Source organism: Oncorhynchus tshawytscha, unplaced genomic scaffold (genome assembly GCF_018296145.1).
Source record: "Oncorhynchus tshawytscha isolate Ot180627B unplaced genomic scaffold, Otsh_v2.0 Un_scaffold_4246_pilon_pilon, whole genome shotgun sequence".
In the NCBI taxonomy this organism is placed as follows: domain Eukaryota; kingdom Metazoa; phylum Chordata; class Actinopteri; order Salmoniformes; family Salmonidae; genus Oncorhynchus; species Oncorhynchus tshawytscha.
The window spans coordinates 1,144,735-1,168,500 of record NW_024609831.1 but is presented as its reverse complement, the minus strand read 5'-3'; the positions used below and the strand labels follow the sequence as shown (position 1 = coordinate 1,168,500).

Below are 23,766 nucleotides of genomic sequence, written 5' to 3'. Positions count from 1 at the left end.
TAGCCCTACAAGTATGGGCATGTACTGTATGCACTCGCACAGTTCAAGCCAGAAGACATACACGCTCGCAAATAACATAGTCAATGCTACTATTCCACTTTGCGAAAGAAAAACATGTCATTACTACTCTCTGCCATGGTTTATTTGTAGTGGTGTTATTGTCTCAATTGATGCCAGGTGAGTGTTAGGCTAGTGACTAGATGAACATGCTAGACGGGCAAAAGTTTTTTTTTAAAGTATATGCAGAACTGAGCTAGAACAGACGATATCTGTTCTAAAACGAATTGTAGGATTATGTTAGGGTTGGTGGTTAGTCGGGTCTAAGTGTTTAAAATCGTGTTTGAGGTTTTAGAAGCGCTGTAGGCCTACTTCCGTCGGTTCTAGCGTGGTCAAATAGTGACGACCTGGGTGGGAGGGCTTCTATAGTTGACTGAATGCATTTGTTTTAAATATTCAATATGGCTGACGGAGGAGTAATGAGCCAATATGAAAGTTCAGGACCAGGTAATCATTACTACATTTTACATATTCATTTGCAGATTATATTTGATTAGGTCTGACTCCGTGACAAATAAACGAAAAGACCAGCACCATATGGTTGCTCTAGTTTACAATCTTACCCGGCGCGTGTAGGAGGAAAAAAGCTGACCAGGATTGTTGTTGTCGTTCGAGGAGAAGACATTCCCTCCTTTGTGTGGTGCGCGTTCCATATTCATAGCCAAAAGTCACAGCGATTTAACATATTTTATCTGTAATCGGCAACGCTGTTGAGTTGTTTGCTCTAGCTATTTAACTCCTTTAAAAAAAATTGTAATGGAACATAGCTACAGAAAAAAAGGCAATAGTTAACGAGCTAGCTTCGCTTGCATGGACACTAGCTAGCAAATAGCTAGTGTTACTTCGTGCTAACTAGCAGCTAGCTACATTTTGCATATTCATTTATCTCAGAAGTATGTTTAGAATTAATTTGAAATAATCTAGCGAGGATTTGATACAACAATTGCAGTAAATCTAATAATAGTATATCTATTATTTGCAATGCAGTTGGGGGGGGTTACCGCTAGGAGGAGATCACTTATTTTCATTATTAGCTGGCTACAGTAACTTGACTGTAGCAATGAACACAGTCAACGTAATGGGTACTGTATCAATGAGATCGCACCAACGAAAAACTCCATGGAAACGTTGACCTCTTTATAGCGTAGTTCTCCTAACTTCTCTTCGACATTTGAACGAAACTTTTTGATAGAATGTTAGTGTGGAGTGGAGTTTGCCACCACGTTTGTAACTGGTTACAGGCAAGTACCTGTTCCAGGCCAAGGTCACAGACAAGCTATCAGGTTGAATACTTTTTGTGCAAAGAGGGCTACTGTTCCAACTGGTTTGTTCTGTTTGCTAGTGAAAGCAGACTGAAATTGAAATGGCCAAGTTTGTCATTGTTTGTGTCTTCCCCGCTAGGCCTACAGGCATGCCAGCTCAGCCTATGTTTTCTGAAGAGTAAATGTGACACAGTTGGGTAAAGAGACCCCTCCCTAGCCACCCCACGGTGTACTTACTAGTAGTACTAGAGGTTGATGGAAGAACAAGGTCTTCTGTGGATCTCATGTAGACTACTCATCACATAGGCTATCCATCAGTCTCTTTGAAAACAATCACATTTTTGACTTAGCCTATTCCTTTCACATTTTTCCTTTTACTACCGTCTAGTCCTGTAGTTGTCTACCTGAAGGTGAATGACCTCTTATAGAATGTTACGGAGTGTCGTAAAGCCCTGCGTCAAGGCCTCCAATGGTCAGGAGGAATCTTATGCAGTGTTTTTCAGCTCCAATTTGACAGAATATGATCGATGTTTTGCATATTTTGGATGTCTGTTATTTGAATACGCTGCATTTTCATTTTCTCTGCCATCTCCTCTCTGCCATCTCCTCTCTGCCCACTCTCTCTCCTGTGCGCTCTCTCTCCCTTATCTACTTTGCATTATGCATTTGGGCTTTCAATAACATGAAAGCATAATTCATTGCTAATCTGAAATTCTATTAATTGAATGATTTGCATAATGCATTGTGTGCCAATTAGGTTTATGGAACTCAAGGCTCTTATCCACGACTGTCTGCTGAAGCTCAAACATTTTCAGTGTAGGCCTACAGCCATCAGTCTCGTATACAAATTCAGTGTCATATGTTTTGTTTTGGAGATTTGCCATTGAAGAGAAGGCCATGATAAGGGTTTGTAGTCCTACACTCACTCACGCCTTCATGTCTTGGATTTGGAAACAAAGTTTACTATCAGTTTGCTATCAAATGGCAAAGTGGGGCCTACAGCTTGGAAGTAATTTATCCCCCTCGCCCTCAAATTATAAGAGTTGCGAGGGAGAGAGTGCGCACAAGAGTGAACTTATTTGGCACATGCCACGTACTCCTTAAAAGCTATCCAATTAATATGCAAATTAGCTAATAAATATTTATAGAGATTTTTTGAATTATGCAGAAAGCTTTCGGAGCTCTGTGTGAAATGAATTGCTCTCCGCAACTTCAAAGCAGGCGCCTTGGCTTAATGAGAATCGGGGGGCTGGATTTGCATACGGCTCTAATCAGCTGAATACTGATTACGCTGCTTCGTTATGGGCGCTACGCTGCCAGCTGCACTCTTTGTTTCTGTTCCATTCCACAGGGAGGGAGGGAGAGAGCGAGAGAGAAAATGAGGAGAAAAAGACAGGAGGACTGTTTTGCCACACTCTTGTTGATTTGTTTCAGTGAGAGAGGCGGTGTGCTGAGCAGCTAGTTGTTACAGTGAGAGAGGCGGTGTGCTGAGCAGCTAGTTGTTACAGTGAGCGAGAGAGAACACTAGACGGATCTCCTCCTGTTGTGTTCTGTTTAACACACCTGGCTGTGCCAGTCTTCTGGGTTCTGATTGCTCCTGGTCAGTGGGCCCAACTGAGCGGGGTCAGTGGCACCTGGCCTGGATGGCACGCCGGTGATGCCACAGACTGTGGACTCTGCAATAGCCGGTGAGCAGAGCAGTGTGAGAGATCTGTTCCAATATCCACACTAACATACCACATACCACTTGAATGAAGCAATGTTTTGGGTTTGGATACAGTGCTATTCAATTGGTATGCTAGTAGTATGGGTATTGGACCGCGTGTCATGACAATAGAGTATTCCAGAACACCTGTGATGGTTTGTGGAATTCTACACTTGTTGATCCTTTGAATTTGCCATTTTCTTTTGTTTTCTGAAGGAATAAATTGAATTGTCATGTGCTGTTTCTGAGCCGTCTGGTAAGCTAAGCTTCTATTTTCCTCTCTGTTTCAGACTCGATAATCAACCTGTCTGTGTCCAGTAAAAGCACAATGGAGAACGGGGACATAGTCAAAGGTGAGTTTCTACAGCCTTTCTTTGACTACAACTAGAGCCTTTAGTATGTCATGGAATATGTGTTTCTTGGAATGAGCTTGGCCGTCTTTATATATTATGGCCTGTTTCATTTCCATCACAGAAAATGTAGTCCTGAACTGACTTGAGGTTCGATGGTGTTGTCCTCGGTGCTGTACTGTGGTAACAGAGTAGTAACAACTTTGAGTCTGTATATTTGGTCCAATGTAAAGATGTATGTTGGAGGATTTTGACTGTGTTGTTCTGACTGACCTCCCGTCTCTAGGCGTGCTGACCAATGGCCGGGACTCTCAGAAGCAGACTGTCATGTCCCTCACCAACGCACAGTCACAGGCTCTGCTGCAACAGGTAACACACACACTCCCACACATTACTCATATTCTTCTTCTTATTTTTTAACAAAAGCCAGAAATGCTAATTTGCATATTTTAGTCTCTAATACTCTACAAGCCATCAGTCAGTTAGCTCCATAGCCAACATGATGCTAACACCAAGGCAAGACGGATAAGATCCCGTCCCCTTGGCTACTCAAGGTGTCCATTCATTGCGTCCAGCGTTGCCATGGTGACGCCTTTAGCCCGCTACCCTGGCGCCAGCTTGGAACTAGCCGTTAAAATGGAAGTACAGCAGCCTGCTGCCTGGCATGCCTCCTCTCGCTGAAACAAAACCAGCGCGCTGTCTGCTGCATGCTAATTAGCCCACTCCAACTGTCGCTTAGAAACAGGTGGGGGTGGATATGCAAATGTAGGCCAATTTACATGTGCCTCATAACCAGTCTTTGATTATAATACTCCCACCTTCTCTCTGCAGTCATATCCCCATAGGTTGCACTGGCTTTTTATAATTTAAAAGTAGTAGGGTTTAAGCCACAGATTAAATCTCTGATACACACCTACACACCTACGCCCCCTTTTATCTCTCTTAGTCACACACACACTCTCTCCTTCAATCTCTTCTCTTGTCTCTCTCCCTGTTTGTTTTGTGTAGTTGACCTTGTCTCCAGCGCAGCAGCAGCTGTTTCTCCAGCAGGCTCAGGCCCAGCTCCTTGCAGCAGCCGTTCAGCAGCACTCTGCCAGCCAGGCCCAGAACAGCAGCACCACGGGGGCTGCCATCTCTGCCTCCGCAGCCACCCCCATCACCACCCAACTACCACTGTCCCAGCCTATACACATCACTCCTGTAAGAGATCTACTGTAGTGTTATATACTCACTCACACACAGTGACTCATACTTGTCTAACACTGGCTCCTCTCTCTCTCAGCTCCAGCAGCAGGGCCTGCAGCAGTTTGTGTTGGTCCAGCCAGGTCATTCCATGGCCACCCAGCTACAGCCTCAGTTCTTCATCTCCCAGACTCCACAGGGACAGCCCAGTATGTTTCAGTATCATAGTAAGCTATACACCAGCACTGAAGTAGTTTCATGTTTCAGGACCTTTCACTAAACCATCTCTCATTTGACAGATCTTTTGCAAGCCCAAAATCTTCTCACTCAACTACCTCAGAGCCAAGCCAACCACCTACAGACTCCAACTATCACAATTGCCCCACAGGTCAGGGGAAACACACTTTTTCACAATAGCCTAATTGTTAGTGGCTGTGGGTTGTTTCAGGACAGGAACACAGACCATGCACATCTCTTCCTCCCTCTATCTTTCTCTCCTATCGCACACAGCCGGCCACTCCCACGCGGACCGTAACTGCCACCCCTGGCCAGCTCCTCATCCACAGCCAGACCCCGCCCCCTAAGGGTCTGGGCACGCCCACTCTGGAGGATGCCAATGATCTGGAGGAGCTGGAGATTTTCTCCAAGGCCTTCAAACAGAGGAGGATCAGACTGGGCTTCACACAGGTATGGCCCAGGGACTCTGGACTGGTTTCCGCTGTAATACGCTCATAATAGATTCAATTTTATTTTTTGTGTTTGTGATAAATGATTTAATCCAAAACTGATTTTCTTCCCTCCATTATTTTGCCATGGAAACAAGATATGAAAGAGTTCCAGGGATTGCATTTATATTGTACTTGAGCATTTTTCACCAAATACTCAGTGCTTCAAACTACATTTTTAAGGAAGGGAACTCACCCTATATACTACCAACCTGGTTGATGTCAGTCTTACTTTCCCTGCCCCCTCTCTTCTCCCTCCAGGGTGACGTGGGGCTGGCCATGGGGAAGCTGTATGGTAATGACTTCAGCCAGACCACCATCTCCCGCTTTGAAGCACTCAACCTGAGCTTCAAGAACATGTGTAAGCTGAAACCGCTGCTGGAGAAGTGGCTCAACGACGCAGGTAGGTCCTCATAATGGAGGTGTGTGTGTGATTTTTTTTTTTTTTTTTTTTTAAATGCTGTCATTGTGTACATTTTTATATTTGGGTAGTGTATCTGAGAGTTTTTCTCCCTCTGGGTTTTCTGACCCACTCTCCTTGTCCCCCTGGCTGCAGAGAATGTGAGCTCAGAGTCCAGCCCCAGCCTCAGTCCCCTGGGCTCTGGTCACGGGTCACCCAGTCTGGCATCTGACCTCAATAGCCGGCGTCGCAAGAAGAGGACCAGCATCGACACCAACATCCGTGTGGCCCTGGAGAAGAGCTTCCTCCAGGTAAGACCTGGTTCTAACAAAGAAGATTGTACCTGTTCAGACGAGATTTAGATGCCTTTTAGAAGAGTTCGACCCAAAGTGTCTACAGGGATGTTTGACTGTAGTCGGGGTGTCTACAGACCACTGCCAGCACTAGGTGTCTACTTTCCCTCACTGAGTCTGGTGCTCTTTGTCCCCTTGCAGCAAAACCAGAAGCCGTCGTCAGACGAGATCTCCCTGATAGCAGACCAGCTGAACATGGAGAAGGAGGTGATCCGGGTGTGGTTCTGTAACCGCCGGCAGAAGGAGAAGAGGATCAACCCTCCCAGCAGCTCAGCTTTCCAGAAGTCCATCTTCTCGTCCCCTACTACTGCCAGCCTGGTGAACACTGTACCCCAGACCACTGTGACTGTCACCCCCTCTCTGCCTGTCACCAGCTTCAGCCTCACAGGTACGTGTGTGTTTTTCTAGTCTTGGGTGTACTCGTCTGATCTTTCCATTGATAGTTTCTGTGATGGCAAAGCCCAAAGAGGGCTTCACCGTCTAGTGGAAGTGTGTCCTCTGCATCTCTATGGGTCCATATACGTGCAGGCTATAACCACAACTGATAGCTGATGTTTGGCTTACATTATATATGGCTAATTAAGCAGCCCATATAATGTATAGTGCAGCACTTAGACTGACACAGGAAGGCAGCGCCACGGATGAAAGGAGAAACTAGTGATCAAAGCCGAGGTAGTAAGTAGAGCGAGCTGCTCGCCTTCCTCTCTCCCACAGTCAAACTGAGCTTTTGAGATATTTTTCATGAAAGTAATGCAAAGTAATATAAACTGTTACTTTTGTTAAATGTAATGAGTAATATTACTTTTTCAAGTAACTAATCCCAACACTGATGGGTAGTAGCAGTTCCGCATTAGTTTATCCAGACTAAGATCGTGGGAATTGCCAGGGACCTCACGATACCATATTATCACCATACTTAGGTGCCGATAGCATATGTATTGCGTTTCTCAATGTATTGCGATTTGATACTATGATTTTTATTTCGATGTTCCAAACATGTTGCTCACCATATGTCTGCTGCAGAGGGACGGGGAGAGACATGAGAACTGCTTTTGATCAGTCAGGGAAATAAAAGTGCTGAAAACAAATTGGCTTCCTATTTAAATAGATGGAGAACAAGCATTTCACAACATCTATTAAACACGTGTATGTGACAAACAAAATTTGATTTGAAGCTATGAAGGAAAAATAGTGCTGGTACAGCAAACTAGCGCAAAAAATATATTATCAAAACGATACGATATGCCGTCAAAAATAATATCCAGACTAACTATTGATAGTTTTTTTTCCCTCGTCGCTGAAGGTGATGCAGACTTGTCTTTTGTCCTGTAGCTATTTATTTGATGTTGATAGTATGTTATTTATATGGCGTAATGTTGACCATCCTGTGTTCTAGACAGGACCCTGGTGCCAGCCACCAGCAACACAGCACCCGTCATCTCCAGCACCCCTACAGTCCCCTCTATGTCCCTCACACCCTCCTCCTCCGTGACAACCATGTCACAGCCAGCCGTTACCATGACGCAGGCGGGGCAAATGCTCTACAGCAACGGCGGGGGTCTGGCTGCAATGGCAGCTGCAGCGGCGGGAATCAGCCCGGGTCTCATGCCTTCATCGCAGTTCAACACAGGGTGAGGCTCACACAGACACAAAGTGCTGTTTCCACTCGGTATCTAAGTGAAAAAGATGTGTTGTCCATTATCACATAAATGACTCATTGCTCCTCCAGGGGGGCCTTACTGAACCTAACTACTGCAGGTTTTGGAGGAGCGCTAGCCACCATCCAAGGTGTGTTGAGTGGCAAGTACACCCTGCTACTATGCACCTTTATATACATACTTAAATATGCATTTAATGTGTTCTTTTCTGGCTTGTTTAAAAGTCACTAGAGCTCTGAAATAGGGTTGTTTTGGTTACAAGAAGGGATGTGGAACCCTTGCTTTCTCTTATCAGGGAGAAATGATCCCCAGTCACTATGCTAGTCTAACCTTCCCTCTTCCTCCTTCCTCACAGCTCTGGCCTCCAGCGGGTCCTTCCCCATCACCACCCTGGACGGGAACGGGAACCTGCTATTTGCCAACACCAGTATGTCTGGCTCCGCCCCCAGCATGGTGAACACGCCACTCTTCCTGAACCCCCAGAGCCTGTCCTTATTGGGTAGTAACCCTGTCAGCTTCATCCCTGCCAGTGCCCTCAGCCTGCAACTCACTGCTGGCACCAACACCATCACCACGGCAACCACACCAGTCAACACCATCGTCAGAGCCTCTAAGGCCCAATGAATGAACTCACGGGGCGGGTCGCTCCCCATTTCTTCCTCTTCATTGGTCGTTATTTAATCTTTGTTCTTTTTGCTACCACCAAAAAGTTGTTGTTGGAAAAATATTCTTAAGATGTTTTCCTCCCTATCTCTGCCACAAGGGGTCCTAACGGTCCTTTCAAAGATTGATTGAGATTTGGCAATAGAATCTCTTTTTCCTCAGAACCGCTTCTAAAACCAAAAATGTGCGTTTGATTTTATTTTGCTGAGTATTGAATGAAACTGACATGGTTTAACTTTCTAGAGAGATTTCATGATGATCTGTGTGTTAGGTTCTCTAATTTTAAGTTTTACTTGAGGGCGTGTTGTACAGGCCTGGACCGTTGACATCAGATTTACAACTAAAGATTAGATTTCTCTGCTTGTTTTTCCATATTACCTAAAATGTTCTTTGTGCGGTTAGTTGTGTGCTCTGATATTTGCCGTTTGTACATTTTTCAAAACTTTTATTAAAAGTTTTGTTGCTTTAACATGTTTTTCAACATAGTTCCAACTCTTTAAAAAGAATCACTAGGCCGTGAGAGAGCCTGGGTGCAGACATGCTATGGAAGAGCTTTACTGCAGTCTCTGGGAAGACTTACAAACAGGGGACTTCAAGAGAACTTGGAATGTCCTTTATCCAACCAAAAAATATTAGTGTACTAGACTTGGCTCTATATTATCATCACCCTAGTGTAATGTAGCATAGGGATTTATCTAATGGACCTCTCCAGAGTGGGAGGGATTAATGCAATATTTTGAAGAGGACTTTCCAAAGACTAACAAAGATGTTTCTCTCTGATATTCTCCTCCCTTATGCCGAGGTCTATAGAAGACAGAGGTAGGATACCAAAAAGAGCGTCTGGAAAAGGTAGGGTAAGGTGTCAGTAGTATAGTGGAGTTGCATGGCCCATACTGAATCTGCCTTGGATTACATGAGTTCAAGAAGGTATTTACAAGAGTAATGATCTTGAAGTAATTCTCAGGACAGCCATTTCCCAGTGAGTCACTGCATGTACAAGTTAAAGGAGATTGTCCAGGTCTGGCCTTCTCTTGAGCTTATTCTTTCTCGTAAGACCAATATGCTGCCACTAGAGCCCCGGGTACTGCAATCAGTACTGACTCAACATAATATATTGAAATACCTCAGCAGCAAGAAAACAATATATATATATATATATATAGTCAAGCAAAACTGAAACCATAAATTCTAAGAATGTAGAAATGTTTACCTGTTTTTTTTGTAGCTTTGCTGTACGTTTGAAACGGTGACGACAGCAGAGAATCATATTTTGATACACAACATGAGCTGACTCCACATGCACTGTAACTGCAGTGTCCAGTACTACTGCTATTATTATGTCATATATTCATCCAAATGGTACTTTATTCTTGTCTGATCCTACATACCAAAGCATTAGCATTTTCATTTTGTAGCTGGTTTGATGGGTAGATTTTCTTGGTGGTGTGTGTTTGTTCTGGGGGTTTCCTGCAAAGCCTTATGGGGAAATGTAGTATCTCTGCTTGAGTCTTTTTGTTGTGGGTTTGCTCTGCTATATTGACAAGTTGAAATATGTATCCGAGGGCCATTTTTACTTTACGTCTAGCGCTCGATATTCACATGCAAGTAATATATATACATGAAATATTCCTGTTTTCTATCTGAACTAGTAGGTTCTTGTAATTGAATGTAGTGCATTATCTTTAACATCCTCTGTAGGATAGAAATGTTTAAGTGTGACTCTGGACCAAAGTAAACCACAGGGTGTGGACTGATCCGTTTCTGGCCTGTTGACTTGCAGTTTAATGATTTGATTTGACAATTTAAAATCCATTCTTTTTTTTGTTTGACCTGGCAACAGATACAAAGTCCAAATGCTTGTTTCCATTATGGTCCTCTTGTAACTAAGGAAATGTACTGCGTTCTGTTTTTTACTTTTGTGTTGTGTGCTGTTTTATCAAAAATGTGTAAAGCCAGAAGTTTTCACAATGTGTACTTTTCATGCCTTTATGTTTACATCACAAGGGAGAAAATGTTTTATTTTGTGGCCTTAATGGATGGGATATATGGTATCTGCAGACGACTACTTGTTAATGCAGGTTAGAAAACAACCTGTTTGTAAAACTTTACTGACATCCTAACTGATGGTTCCAGTCTTGGGGGGGGGGATAGGCTGTCTAGTGCTGGGTTCATCTGGGACTGTTGGGCCTATTCAACACCAGGAGGCAGCATCTCAAAAGAAACCAAAGACATAACGCTCTACCACACACACACACACACACACTTAGATCAGTGGTGCTGCTGTCCTTTGTAGTCGCTTTACCTGAATGTTGTGCAGTTAGTCATCACATCTCTTACACATTGTCTTAGTTTTATTTGTACGCCAAGTAATGCAGGGGTCGGCAACATACGGTCAGAGGAAAAAAACACTCCAGGAAACGTTTGAACGTTCAAAACTAAATTATAATGGACCTTTTACGTTTGAAAATAACTGCCCTTTTTCTGGCCCACAAATTGCTTTTGCCTGAACAAATCGGCCCCCAAAAAAGTACGGCCCTCCACTGAATTTTGAAATCCCGATGTGGCCCTGGAGTCTAAATGATTGCCCTTAACGTCTGCTTGTTTTGTTTCTACGTCAAGTAGAGGGCAGATATTTTCCTCCAGCTGTATTCCAAAGCAAAAGTCCTGCTAAATGTTTCATCTACACAAATACCAAAGAATTCTCTGGCCGGGATTCAATCAGATCACAGGGTTATAGGTGTTGTGGCTTTTAAAGGCCATTTCTGATTGAGCTGAACATATGCAGCATTTATCGTGAATGGGACCTCTGCAAAAGCAGGGAACATTGCCTTTAAAATACGTAATACCTTTATGACCGGATTGAATCCCGGCCTCTGACGGTCCTTCCCACTCTCTTCACGCTTCCCTTTCTACTCCCCTCCCTACAGCGTATTTATACTGTAGTAGACCGATACAGAACCAAGCACTGGCATCCAAAGCGCAATGTATATTATGGTACTTTTCAGGGAAGATATCGTCAAGCAGAAAATGTGTTTTGAAAAGAGCTTAATTGTTTTTTTTCTCATTCAGTATGGATGTCAATGCAGAATGATCTTACTGTTGGCCAAATGTTTTAGGATTCAGTGCCTCGATCCACTGCCTGTGTATTGTGATTTAATACTTTAACAAAAAAAAAAATGTGTCAGCCTGCATATCTTTTTCTAACACCCACACAGAGTTGGGTAGGTTACTTTCTAAATGTAATCCGTTACTAGTTATCTGAAATTGTAAACAGTTAACTTAGATTACTCAGTAACAATCTGATTACTTTTAGATTACTTTCCCCTTAAGATGCATTAGAAGTTGACAAAAATGATCCATCAAACACATTTGTTGTGTCATAGTGGTCTCTGACTTGTGGTCAGACTCGCTCAGGGGAAATAAACGTAAATGCTTTTCAATGCCTAATTTAATGTAATTGATAAAACAGAAAAGGTGTCAATGTAACATTTTTGTAAACCAAGAAGTAATCTAGTTTTTCAAAAGTATAATCTGATTACAAGATTTTTTCTGATAATTTAACAGATTACAGTACACCACTCCAAATCTGGTCCCTACTTCCTCCTGTCTCGTTTAGTGAGGTAGCAGTTGTCACACTAACACTAGGTGGTGACACCCATGGTTGTGGCAATGCAAGGTGTGATGTCACTACTTGGCAGACTACATAGATGATGAACACACCCACTCAACAGTATACTAGCTTACTACTGCTACATCAACTACTATCACGCCACACTGTTGTCAGGGGAACAACGTAGGGAGACTGTAGTCGTTTAACTATGTCCCATCTTGTCAACCTGTTTGTCTGCTGTATTTGGGGGATTACGTTGTTTTTTTACTTACAAATGTATATGAAAACTCTTACTGTAACTTTGTTATAAACATCATTAAAAGTAGTAACATTGTTGCCATTGTGTCTCTCCTTTGCAGAAGAAAAGGACAAACCTGATAATCAGATCTTTGTAATGGCTTTATTATAGTGCTGAGGCACATTATTTCTTATAAACATGAGGGGAAAGTTTACACTGTACACTGTATGCAAAATAACAACCTACATATTTATTCTTTAATTACATTACTCCAGGTATAAACTAGAAAAGCAGTAGCCAATGAGGAAGGGTTGGTAGAATGAGTGTCAGGGTCAAAGGTTACAGACTGGGGGTGTATGGGGAGAAGAGACGAGCTAAAGTGATAAAATATTATCAAGTTCATATATTAAGACAGTTATGAAATTGTTACTGGCGCAAAAGTCTACAGATTTTCCAACAAGAGCCTGAAAGATAAAAAGGGAGTAACACAACTGCAAACATACTTTTTACACAACAAGGACTGTTGTAGATATCAGTGATTATTAGATGTTGGTGGGTAAATAACTAACTATTCACCAATTTAAAATGATTTGAGAAGAGGGATATGTAACTGTTGCATACAACAACGCTGTAGCAGTATACTGGTTGCAGATAGAAAGGCAAAACGGAGAGACCGCTGGACGAGGCGTGATCCTCCATGATGTTTCGGTTAGCGAGGAGGAAGAGGCTGCATCTGGAGAGAGTCATAGGTATCCTTGGTGGCGGCACTCAAACCCTGATAGAGAGATGGAGGGGGACACAGTCAACTAGGATTCATCCCAAATCTCTCACTAAACCCTTGCCTCGTCCACTTTGTTCCAAACCTCTCACTGCACACTTCCTTCCCTCTCATCTACTTCCCTACCACTGTCCCCTCAGAGAGAAACTAATAGTGAAAGGGCTGTTTGTGTATTCGGGCCTTGTTAATTGGTTGGTTTCAGCGGTGGAGCTGGTCAATAGGGAACGTGCAAGTAAGCGTTTCGTTGGACTGTGTGAACCATGTGTATCCTGTGCATCCCACAAATAAACTTCCACTACACACCTGGTACACCTGGTCGTTCTTGTTCCTGCGGCGCTGCTTGTCCTTCACAGCGATCTCCCTGTACGTGTCGTCTGTTGGTTTTTTAAGGGACTGCGGAGGGAAACAGTGAGTTATGAGAAACATCCATATCTATTATAATATCTAAACTAACATGAAATGATACTGTATGTTGGGTAATGCACTTACCGTGTAAGTGTCGTCATTATTCCTGCGATTCTGTGAATAATATAAAAAGGTACACAGAATCAGGCTTTTGATGCATGATTGGGGTAATACGAATCTCATTCTTCTACATGACATATAGATCCACACACACTTACATCGCGTGCCGTTGCACTCTCTGGATCTTTTCTGTTTATTCGTCCATAACCGCCCCCGTCCGTGGGTTTCAGATCCTACAAAACACAGGGACAGTGTTCCAGGATCATCAACACCACCACCACCACACACACACACACACACACACACACACACACGACTACTCACAGTGTAGATATCATCATCCTCCAATATCTTGCCCTTGGACTTGAAGAACTACAAGACAGAGAGATCAGCAAAAGATGTTGAGACAATAACTGGTCCTAATAAAACTGGTACCCATATATCCAGTTAGAGGTTAATCTGCATCTGTGGTGTGTAAACTTGGACTCACTTTCTCTCTGAGCAACAGTCCAGTGATGACGAGACCGTAGAGCAGGAGGAAGCCGTCCAGAATGTAGCAGAGTTTAGGGTCGTACAGTGGGGTCGCCGCCTCTGCAGGGGAGAGGTTGACATTAATGAGAACACACAAACACCCCCGGTAAAACCCACCCCTCACTGGTAGAAAGATTATGTCAGGAAGGTGAATGGAAGTAGGTGTGTGTGCGAGAGTGGGTATGTGTCTATGTGCACTCACTTTCTCACACACACACACACATTGAACAGAAACAGTTTGTTAACTTTTTCACTTCTCTCTCTCTGTGCGTCTCAGGAAGACAGTCATATGACAGTCAGGCTCAGTGTGGTTGCTGTGACTCTAAGCCTTTTTGTGGTGGGGGTGAGTGGAGCTGTATCTAGCTCAGTGGTTTCCTCAGCTGCAACACGTTCTGAGTCTGAGGTGGTATAACTGCCTATGTGAGCCCCAGGTGTGTGTTTCTGTTACTTATATGGCAAAGACCTATTTCCAACTTACTTTGTACTAGGACTGACTAAAGCTTAGAGACCAAATCAGCCACATCCAAACGATAGGTATCAGTCCATGGACTGCAAAATACACCCTCCCCCCTCCTTATCTGTCATTTCCACTAGGACGTATCTGATCTACAAACAGTTTGGCCTCGGGATGGCTGAGACACTGCGGTCAGGCCTCGGGATGGCTGAGACACTGCGGTCAGGCCTCGGGATGGCTGAGACACTGCGGTCAGGCCTCGGGATGGCTGAGACACTGCGGTCAGGCCTCGGGATGGCTGAGACACTGAAACACTGGTCAGGCCTCGGGATGGCTGAGACACTGAAACACTGTGGTCAGGCCTCGGGATGGCTGAGACACAAACACTGTGGTCAGTAAGCTCTTAAGAAGTGTATACAGTATACACTGAGTATACCAAACATTAGGAACACCTGGCCTTGAACTGAGTTTACCTTCAGAGGGACAATAGGAGACCTTCAGGATGGTGAATACAGAGGCAAGTGTGTGTGTGTGTGTTCCACATTCAGAAAAGTTCACAATTGTCCTTTTTTCCTGATCTGCGTGTCTGGATGATCATGTGACCTCCAGGTAACTGTCTGCATGCACAGAGCCCTTGCTGTTTAGTAATAATACATGTATTTGTAGATGTGGAGATGTTTTCTACTGCAATCTGCTGTCTGCTTGCACCTGCAGTGAATGAGAGGAGGCTGAGCAGTAGTCTACATGTGTCAGTCAGTGAATGAGAGAGGGAGGATATGCAGTAGTCTACATGTGTCAGTCAGTGAATGAGAGAGGGAGGATATGCAGTGGTCTACATGTGTCAGTCAGTGAATGAGAGAGGGAGGATATGCAGTGGTCTACATGTCAGTCAGTGAATGAGAGAGGGAGGATATGCAGTGGTCTACATGTGTCAGTCAGTGAATGAGAGAGGGAGGATATGCAGTGGTCTACATGTGTCAGTCAGTGAATGAGAGAGGGAGGATATGCAGTAGTCTACATGTGTCAGTCAGTGAATGAGAGAGGGAGGATATGCAGTGGTCTACATGTGTCAGTCAGTGAATGAGAGAGGGAGGATATGCAGTGGTCTACATGTGTCAGTCAGTGAATGAGAGAGGGAGGATATGCAGTAGTCTACATGTGTCAGTCAGTGAATGAGAGAGGGAATGAGGATATGCAGTAGTCTACATGTCAGTCAGTGAATGAGAGAGGGAGGATATGCAGTGGTCTACATGTGTCAGTCAGTGAATGAGAGAGGGAGGATATGCAGTGGTCTACATGTGTCAGTCAGTGAATGAGAGAGGGAGGATATGCAGTGGTCTACATGTGTCAGTCAGTGAATGAGAGAGGGTCTAGGATATGCAGTGGTCTACATGTGTCAGTCAGTGAATGAGAGAGGGAGGATATGCAGTGGTCTACATGTGTCAGTCAGTGAATGAGGAGGCTGAGCAGTAGTCTACATGTGTCAGTCAGTGAATGAGAGAGGGAGGATATGCAGTGGTCTACATGTGTCAGTCAGTGAATGAGAGAGGGAGGATATGCAGTAGTCTACATGTGTCAGTCAGTGAATGAGAGAGGGAGGATATGCAGTAGTCTACATGTGTCAGTCAGTGAATGAGAGAGGGAGGATATGCAGTAGTCTACATGTGTCAGTCAGTGAATGAGAAAGGGAGGATATGTGGTCTGATGCACTTGTCCGGCTACATTAGCAGCACTGTACTGGTTGTTGAACCAGCCTAAAAGAAAATGGTCCTTCGCCTCATGTCACCTGCACTAAAAGCCATGGCAGAACACAGGATGTGACTCATAGAAGACAGGGTCAGGGCTCCAGTAGCAGACTGGTGCTGGGTTGTATTCATTAGGTACCTGGACGGAAGATAACAGACAAACACGGAGGGGCCACCTGAAATTGTCCAATAATAAACATTTGTTTTCGTTTCCTGCTGCAAAATGTTTTGCTAAGGTGTGCGCTAATGAAGACGACCCTGTTAGGACCTTGTAAGAGGGGCCTCATCGAAACACTAACACAGGAAATGCTTTCTTAGTCTAATCAAGTAATAATGTAGTCATTTAGTGAATGCATTTATCCAAGGAGACTAAAAGATACACTCAATTCAAAATGTTTGCAGCTTGATGATTGAGTTCAGAATTGAACATTCGGCTGGTTTTCCTTGCCTTTCAGAATCCCAAAAATGTATTTAATTAATTGTGCAAATAATAAAACCTACAGCAACAGCTATAGAACACAGCTAGATTGTATGGTCATTTGTGAATTGTTTCATTGAGGTCTGCTCTGTGTAAAGACTACAGCATCACAATGTCAAAGTATTTCCTTCATCCTTCCTGACCCTTTGTCTGTTCTGTCGTTTACCCTCAGAAAGTGGGACGGAGGCCGAGCTGTTGAAAGTGGGACGGAGGCCGAGCTGTTGAAAGTGGGACGGAGGCCGAGCTGTTGAAAGTGGGACGGAGGCCGAGCTGTTGAAAGTGGGACGGAGGCCGAGCTGTTGAAAGTGGGACGGAGGCCGAGCTGTTGAAAGTGGGACGGAGGCAGAGCTGTTGAAAGTGGGACGGAGGCAGAGCTGTTGAAAGTGGGACGGAGGCAGAGCTGTTGAAAGTGGGCTGGAGGCCGAGCTGTTGAAAGTGGGACGGAGGCCGAGCTGTTGAAAGTGGGACGGAGGCCGAGTGTGAAAGTGGGACGGAGGCCGAGCTGTTGAAAGTGGGACGGAGGCAGAGCTGTTGAAAGTGGGACGGAGGCAGAGCTGTTGAAAGTGGGACGGAGGCAGAGCTGTTGAAAGTGGGCTGGAGGCCGAGCTGTTGAAAGTGGGACGGAGGCCGAGCTGTTGAAAGTGGGACGGAGGCAGAGCTGTTGAAAGTGGGACGGAGGCAGAGCTGTTGAAAGTGGGACGGAGGCAGAGCTGTTGAAAGTCTGGAATCAGAAGCATAAAGTTGCACCCTGACCCTTAAAACAAAGTCCTACAGATCCTGTGTGGGATTTTTCCTGCAGTCTTAGGTCAACATAATATACACTGAGTGTAGAAATATTAGAAAAACCTTCCCAATATTGAGTTGCACCACCTTTTGCTTTCAGAACAGCCTCAAATCGTTGGGGCATGTCGAAAGCGTTCCACAGGGGTGCTGGCCCATGTTGACTCCATTATTGATACACACGGTAAACTGTTGAGCATGAAAAACCCAGAAGCGTTGAAGTTCTTGACACAAACCGGTGTGCCTGGCACCTACTACCATACTCTGTTCAAAGGCACTTCAATGTTTTGTCTTGTCCATTCACCTTCTGAATGGCACACAGACACAATCCATGTCTCAGTTGTCTCAAGGCTTAAAAATCCTTGTTTACCCTGTCTCCCCCCTTCATCTACACTGATTGAAGTGGATATAACAAGTGACATCAATAAGGGATCCCAGCTTCACCTGGTCAGTCTGTCATGGAAAGAGCAGGTGTTCCTAATGTTTTGTACACTCAGTGTAAACGGTAGAGACTGAGGCACGGTGCACAGTGTTGCACACCGCATCAACTGTATTCACTTGACTTTTTTGTATAATGTATGTAAACTCTGGCTTCAATCAGATCAAGGGTTAACCGGCGATAGCAGACACCCTCATAGCGGATGTTTCGCCGTTGTCGAAGGAGGTGGAACTGCGCTGGCGCCAACAAATCGGCGAGCAGCTGCTCTTGCGATCATTGTCACGAAGCCACACTGTCCCACTGGCGTTAGAAGTTCAGAAGGAGAAAGTGGAGGCTGTATAGAAATAATGACGCTCACATTGAAAAACATTCAACCAAATAGTTTCTATCATCATAATGGAGGTGTAGATCACATCTCACATTCCACTGTTCTGACTTAGAAACAAGGCTGCATGGGATTTCTGTTCATGCCACTCCGTGCAGCCAATGGCAATGTCCGCTTTAGGTATAATGCCAGGAGCTGCTTGTGGATTTGACAGCTTCTAACGCAGTCCTACCTCCGGCACCTCCGAAACGACCGCTGTGCGGATGTTGGACAAAGTGGATCTGAATGACTAGAGCAGTTTGTGTACATTCTGTTTCTCTCACTATATTATTAATTGCTAGCAGCACCAAGTCATATTCTGGGCATGTGTAGGAATAAAAGATGATTCTGATGTTCAATGACAGATGGCCTACAGTTTACTGAGCGGAATTGGACATTGAGTGAGTGATTGACTAAATGAACAGTCGGTAGGGTCGCCTAGTGGTTAGAGCATTGGACTCGTAACCGAAAGGTTGCAAGTTCAAACCCCCGAGCTGACAAGGTACAAATCTGTCGTTCTGCCCCTGAACAGGCAGTTAACCCACTGTTCCTAGGCCGTCATTGAAAATAAGAATTTGTTCTTAACTGACTTGCCTAGTTAAATAAAAAAATGTTAAATTGTTCTGTGTTTGTAGCACCTTTTAATGTGTACATACCACAAAACAACATTTACAATGAGGTCATTCAGTAAACAATTGATTTGTTTTCAATAACTTGTCTTTTGACCTAGGAGGGAGACGTTTCCACTATCACTAGCACTGCCATTATCATGGCTGTGGTCGCCTCACAGACAGTCTCTCCCTTCCCACCACAGGTACACCTTAGTGTGGTTAAAGCCTCCTCAGGGGCCTCTGCAGAAAGGGCCAAACACATGGCAGGAACAGCAATACTTTGTCTCCACTTCAAAGTACTTGCTCCAGATAATGTCAACGTTAACGTGATGAACTAAAAAAAATTCTGTGTTCTTCATCACTTCATACTCAAATGTGATGCTTTATAGCACCATATTGTGCAATACTTCCACTGTGCGACACATTTACATGTGAACAAGTTCTAGTGAAGGTTAACCCTGATTACATGTTGTGCACCTTAAGTTAGGGTCAACTACACCCACACTCTGAACTACAGGGCTATGGAGAAACCGCATGTCCTGTAAGAGGCCTACTGACAGGACATTAAATGTAATGTGATTAACCCCAGCACCATGAAACGTGAGGTATGATTACGGTCAAGTAGATCGCAGATCATCGTGAAGTGATATCTGACACAGGAAGCTTTGAGTGTGAAGCTGTCAGTGAGAGGCTGGGGGGGGCATGGATAGAGGTGGTGGGGGTGGGTGTATCAGACCTGACATGAGCTCCGCAGGTTGTTTCCTAATAACCATTTTTAAGAAACAGCTGCATCGCTACAAGACCATATCTCGGTCTCTCTGCATTGCGGTCAGAGTTCGTATCTCAAACCCTGAAACGCTACAGAGTCCAGTTGTATAATATATTGCACAATTTTGAGTGTGTGAATGTATGCATGTGAATTTGCAAGAAAAAAATATTTTAAACAGAAATATTTGAATTTGTCTACGTTGTGTGGGACCCTAGCCTGTTTTTCACTGAGTATGTGAATCCAACATTGATTATTACATTAAGGGGAGAGATCATTTTGAAATAGCCCACCCATAAAACAAGGATTGTGTGTTTGTTTGAATAGTAGCCTCAGGCTAGTCCATCTCAGGCCTGACCAGTGCAGTGGCCACAAGTAAACGGTGACAATTTGAATGTAAAGGTCAAAGGTAACAAGCTTTTTAATTGTTGTTAAAGAGTTTGCTGCTGAGGTCTTTTATTGCCAACTTTAGCACCATGTACTGCAGTGACCGTGTTGATGGAACATACCATCTATCTACTGGTCTCCTAAAAGGAAACTGACTGAAATCGTTGTTTTGATAGATTATTTTGCAGTGTGGTGACATCAACATCTGTCATTTCTCGGTAGAAGTTTGTTGGAAAGAGAGAAACAAGTAGGTGTGTTAAAATCCTTGTTTAAAAAGTGACACTCAGCAACTTTGATGTACCGTCATTGAGTGATGTGATTTCACCCACGGAAAACTCTTTTTGAAGACGTGAATACATTTCCATTCAGCTTTTGCCTCTGAAGAGACTGTTTATGTTTCAATTACATAATCAGATGATTTGAGTAGTAAAAAAACATGTTTCTTTATTTTCAGAGATTGTTGATCAGTCTTTAGAACCTGTTGAGCAATGACAGCATAGTTTAGTTTAACACGCAGGCAAATATTAAGCGTGCAATTTAGTTGGATGAATTGCATTAAAACATTTTGAATAGACCATTGCATTTTTTAAATAAAAATTCTGCAAATCAACACATTTGTAATTTTACATAAACTGCATCTTAAACCCCAAAAGTTGCTCACTGTGATGAAATAAATATCATTACATGTCATTTCAGATTTTATGGACCCGCCTTTGTCATTGGGATTTAATTAGTTAATAGTGTAACTGGTAGTATCAACTTTAAAACTCTTGTGTTGTTGAGAGCGGAAACAGAAGGCCCTCCTACATGGTTCTCTGTCTCAGTGGGACATGAGTGAGAGAGAACCCCAACCCTGTCATGGTTACAGTAATTTCTCTCACACCAAACACTGTTCTATGACGGGTTCAAAAACAAAGCTTCCCCAAAATGGCACAGCCAACTGGCAGAAAGGAGAGAACCGCTGACTGAAAATTAAATGGAGAGGTTGAAATACATTGATTGTTTCTCTAATGCAAACACAATGAGCAAATCATAAAGCGCAAAGTGGAGAAGCTATTGACAACACTGACACGTTCTCTAATAAGTGTGTGAGAGGACTTGTCCAGTTAGGCAGTATATCGTAATCTATACATCTTTACTGTCCGAATAGGAAACTTGTACATTGTCCAAAAGAACCCACCATTATTTAAACACATTGTACAGTAACCAGAAAACTTTCCAGCTTTTTAAATTGCTTATCTAAATAAAGAGTTGACCATCATTCACACGCATTCTACACACACACAGTAATATTGTTGTACGGTGGTATTATACATGTTGTATTGTAGATATGTAGTGGTGTAATAATGTTATATGATGTACTGTTTTATATTTTGTTTTATGTGATGTAAGTGTCTTAATGTGTTTGGACCCCAGGAAGAGTAGCTAATGGCAGCAGATAATGGGGGATCTCTAATAAATACAAACTGGTTGACAACGGGGCCCGAGCGCTCACACATACTGTAGACTACCCTACGTCGCCGACACTGCCTCTGCAAAACCAGAAAGTTACAATTATGAAATAAATATTTTTAAATGAAGTAATCATTAGCAATTTCGTTGTTAGCGTGAACCAAGCCAAAATATATTTCTGCATTAGATATTCTTCAAGTGCCCCTCATTCTGTCTTTGAGAGAGAAAAAAAAAGTTGAAAAAGTCTAATCATGATGCTCTCTCTCCTCCTTTTCTAAACCTTACCATAACCTTTATTTCATTGGTTGTGTTCTATGATTACATTACCCTTTCTGGTAGAACATTACGGCACAGTGCTAAGTGATAATGACAAGGTAATGGTAAGGTATATAGCTACTCACAATGAAAACAGTATTTGTCCAGATAGACTATCCCTAATTTCAATATAATAATATTATTGTTATTATTATTGATTGAGTGTAATGCACCATATACTTTGCACTATATTATAAAGTGGGTGGTTCGAGCCCTGAATACGGATTGGCTGAAAGCCGTGGTATGAGACCGTATAACAAAAGTTATTTTGACTGTTCTAATTACATGTTTAGAAGAAAAAGAAAACGCACACCTATTAAGACGAGGTGCTGGCTAGCGGAGTACAAACTCTAGGAGCTCAGATGCAAACATTTCATTACCAACGTTTCGACAGCCAAGCTGTCTTCATCAGGGTATAATGTTTACATCTGAGCTCCTAGAGTGTGCGGCTCTCTTTTATTTTCAAACTAATTACATGTCTAACCAGTTTATACCAGCAATAAGATACCTCATGGGTTTGTGGTATATGGCCAATATACCACGGATAAGGGCTTTATCCAGGCACTCTGCGTTGCATCGTGCATACGAACAACCCTTAACCATGGTATATTGGCCATACACTACACCCTCTTCGGGCCTTATTTCTTAACAATACAACAACAATATCATAACTTACACTGACAGTGAGGGTTTGCGAATGACTGTTGGAACAGGAAACAAGAATATGATCATTTTACTGGAATTAACAAATCTAGGTAGATGTTTTAAATTGGCTTGTTTAAAAAAAATATTCAACCTTTGATGAGGGAACACAACAATCAGAGTGGAAGGAGACAGCAGACACCTCTGTATTCTCCACATGATCAAAACCCAACTCAAAGTCAGAGCCGGGTCTCTGTCCGTCTGTTCACTTGTGTACAATACAGATCACACACACTTCACAGTAACGTAACATTTGAAAGCCAATCCAAACCAACGTGAGGGCATTGACACGATGGAGTAGTAAATGTGGTAGTAAAAAGTCCCTTCATTCAGGGCCAAGAAGTTAAATATGGGTCAAGTTAGCATTTCTTCTAACAATATGCCCTGGTTCTAAACACCTGTGTGAGAATCTGGAACTCTTGTGTTTATTAAACCCTCTATATGACTACAGCGCTGTGTTTTGCTCTCCCTCATTTGTCTTTTCCTGCTTCATCAAAGATGGCCGACTCTTGTTGAGAAACGGAGGACACCGTGAGTGAGCGGTGTTTAACCCAGCGGGATTCAAAGCACCGTGCAGGCATCATAGGTAGTACGACTCCATTTGAGTGGGTGCCTGTACAGCTGTATAATGGTCTATAATGAGTAAACTAGACTTTCAGCTAAATACTACAGAGTTACACCAGCTCTTTGATGATACCAGGTTGTTGGAGGCTTCGGATGGTTGAGCACCGATTGACAGGGGTCAGGGATGAGCCCAGGTGCAAAGAGAAACAGGGTTTGGAGGGGTCTTACCGACATAGGGTAGTGTAGTAGACAGGACCAGCAGGCCTCCCGTCCACTTCCGAGGGTCCATCGCTCCTCTGGATGGGTGCGGTCGAGCCCCTTCTCTTGGAAACCGTCCCACACTCCTCTCTGCTGTCTTCCTGGGCCTTGGGGGATGATGGCCCTCCAAAGCTGGGTTTTGTGGGCAACCTCTCGTTCTCCTGTCTCTCTCTGTGTTGGGGTGGTGTTGTCCTCCTACAGCAGCTGCTTGAGGCTGAGTGATGCCTCGACTCGCTGGCGGCTCCTCGCCTTAGCGTACAGGAAGTGGCTTAGTGTTGCTCCACCTGGTTACACAAGACAGACACACACGCCTCTCTCAGCCTGGCCTACACTTCCCTTATCCTCAACTATAAAGACATGGCTCCTTCTCATTACTCAGAGGTGGTACTTCCTGTCAATGTTGAGAGGAATATGTTTTTGACTGAAGGGCTGTGTTATACAATTGTATTGGACTCATCTACTTAGTAGCCCAGT

General features: G+C 43.6%; 2 protein-coding genes across 7 annotated transcripts; one reads left to right on the top strand and one right to left on the bottom strand.

Moving 5' to 3' along the window:
- Positions 1-156: 156 nt before the first annotated feature.
- LOC112243600 (POU domain, class 2, transcription factor 1) lies at positions 157-12,301 on the top strand. Of its 6 annotated transcripts, none has more exons than XM_042319442.1 (14): positions 157-177; positions 2,754-3,007; positions 3,315-3,377; positions 3,661-3,743; positions 4,383-4,574; positions 4,657-4,783; positions 4,856-4,944; positions 5,067-5,243; positions 5,543-5,684; positions 5,838-5,992; positions 6,176-6,422; positions 7,431-7,665; positions 7,764-7,834; positions 8,048-12,301. In XM_042319442.1, the coding sequence occupies exons 2-14, from the start codon at positions 2,977-2,979 to the stop codon at positions 8,314-8,316; spliced, it is 1,881 nt and encodes a 626-aa protein (XP_042175376.1). In that variant the 5' UTR covers positions 157-177; positions 2,754-2,976; the 3' UTR covers positions 8,317-12,301. The 6 variants fall into 6 exon arrangements, with proteins under 6 accessions (XP_042175376.1, XP_042175375.1, XP_042175373.1 ...); XM_042319441.1 differs by lacking the exon at positions 157-177 and adding an exon at positions 364-504; XM_042319439.1 differs by lacking the exons at positions 157-177; positions 2,754-3,007 and adding an exon at positions 381-504.
- A 45-nt stretch (positions 12,302-12,346) lies between these two features.
- cd247 (CD247 molecule) lies at positions 12,347-23,560 on the bottom strand. Its single transcript, XM_042319445.1, has 7 exons — positions 23,263-23,560; positions 13,937-14,037; positions 13,771-13,818; positions 13,605-13,679; positions 13,471-13,500; positions 13,285-13,374; positions 12,347-12,978 (listed from the first exon to the last, which is right to left on the bottom strand). The coding sequence occupies exons 1-7, from the start codon at positions 23,321-23,323 to the stop codon at positions 12,913-12,915; spliced, it is 471 nt and encodes a 156-aa protein (XP_042175379.1). The 5' UTR covers positions 23,324-23,560; the 3' UTR covers positions 12,347-12,912.
- Positions 23,561-23,766: the final 206 nt, after the last annotated feature.

Bases quoted from the DNA above. Each gene is read 5' to 3' on its own strand.
- LOC112243600 (XM_042319439.1), top strand. From the start codon at position 459: ATGGCTGACGGAGGAGTAATGAGCCAATATGAAAGTTCAGGACCAG. The intron at 5,685-5,837 runs GTAGGTCCTCAT...CCCTGGCTGCAG, and splicing joins GAAGTGGCTCAACGACGCAG to AGAATGTGAGCTCAGAGTCC. The intron at 7,835-8,047 runs GCAAGTACACCC...CCTTCCTCACAG, and splicing joins CATCCAAGGTGTGTTGAGTG to CTCTGGCCTCCAGCGGGTCC.
- cd247 (XM_042319445.1), bottom strand. From the start codon at position 23,323: ATGGACCCTCGGAAGTGGACGGGAGGCCTGCTGGTCCTGTCTACTACA. The intron at 14,038-23,262 runs GTAAGACCCCTC...TCTCCCCTGCAG, and splicing joins TACTACACTACCCTATGTCG to AGGCGGCGACCCCACTGTAC. The intron at 13,375-13,470 runs GTAAGTGCATTA...TTCCCTCCGCAG, and splicing joins ATAATGACGACACTTACACG to TCCCTTAAAAAACCAACAGA.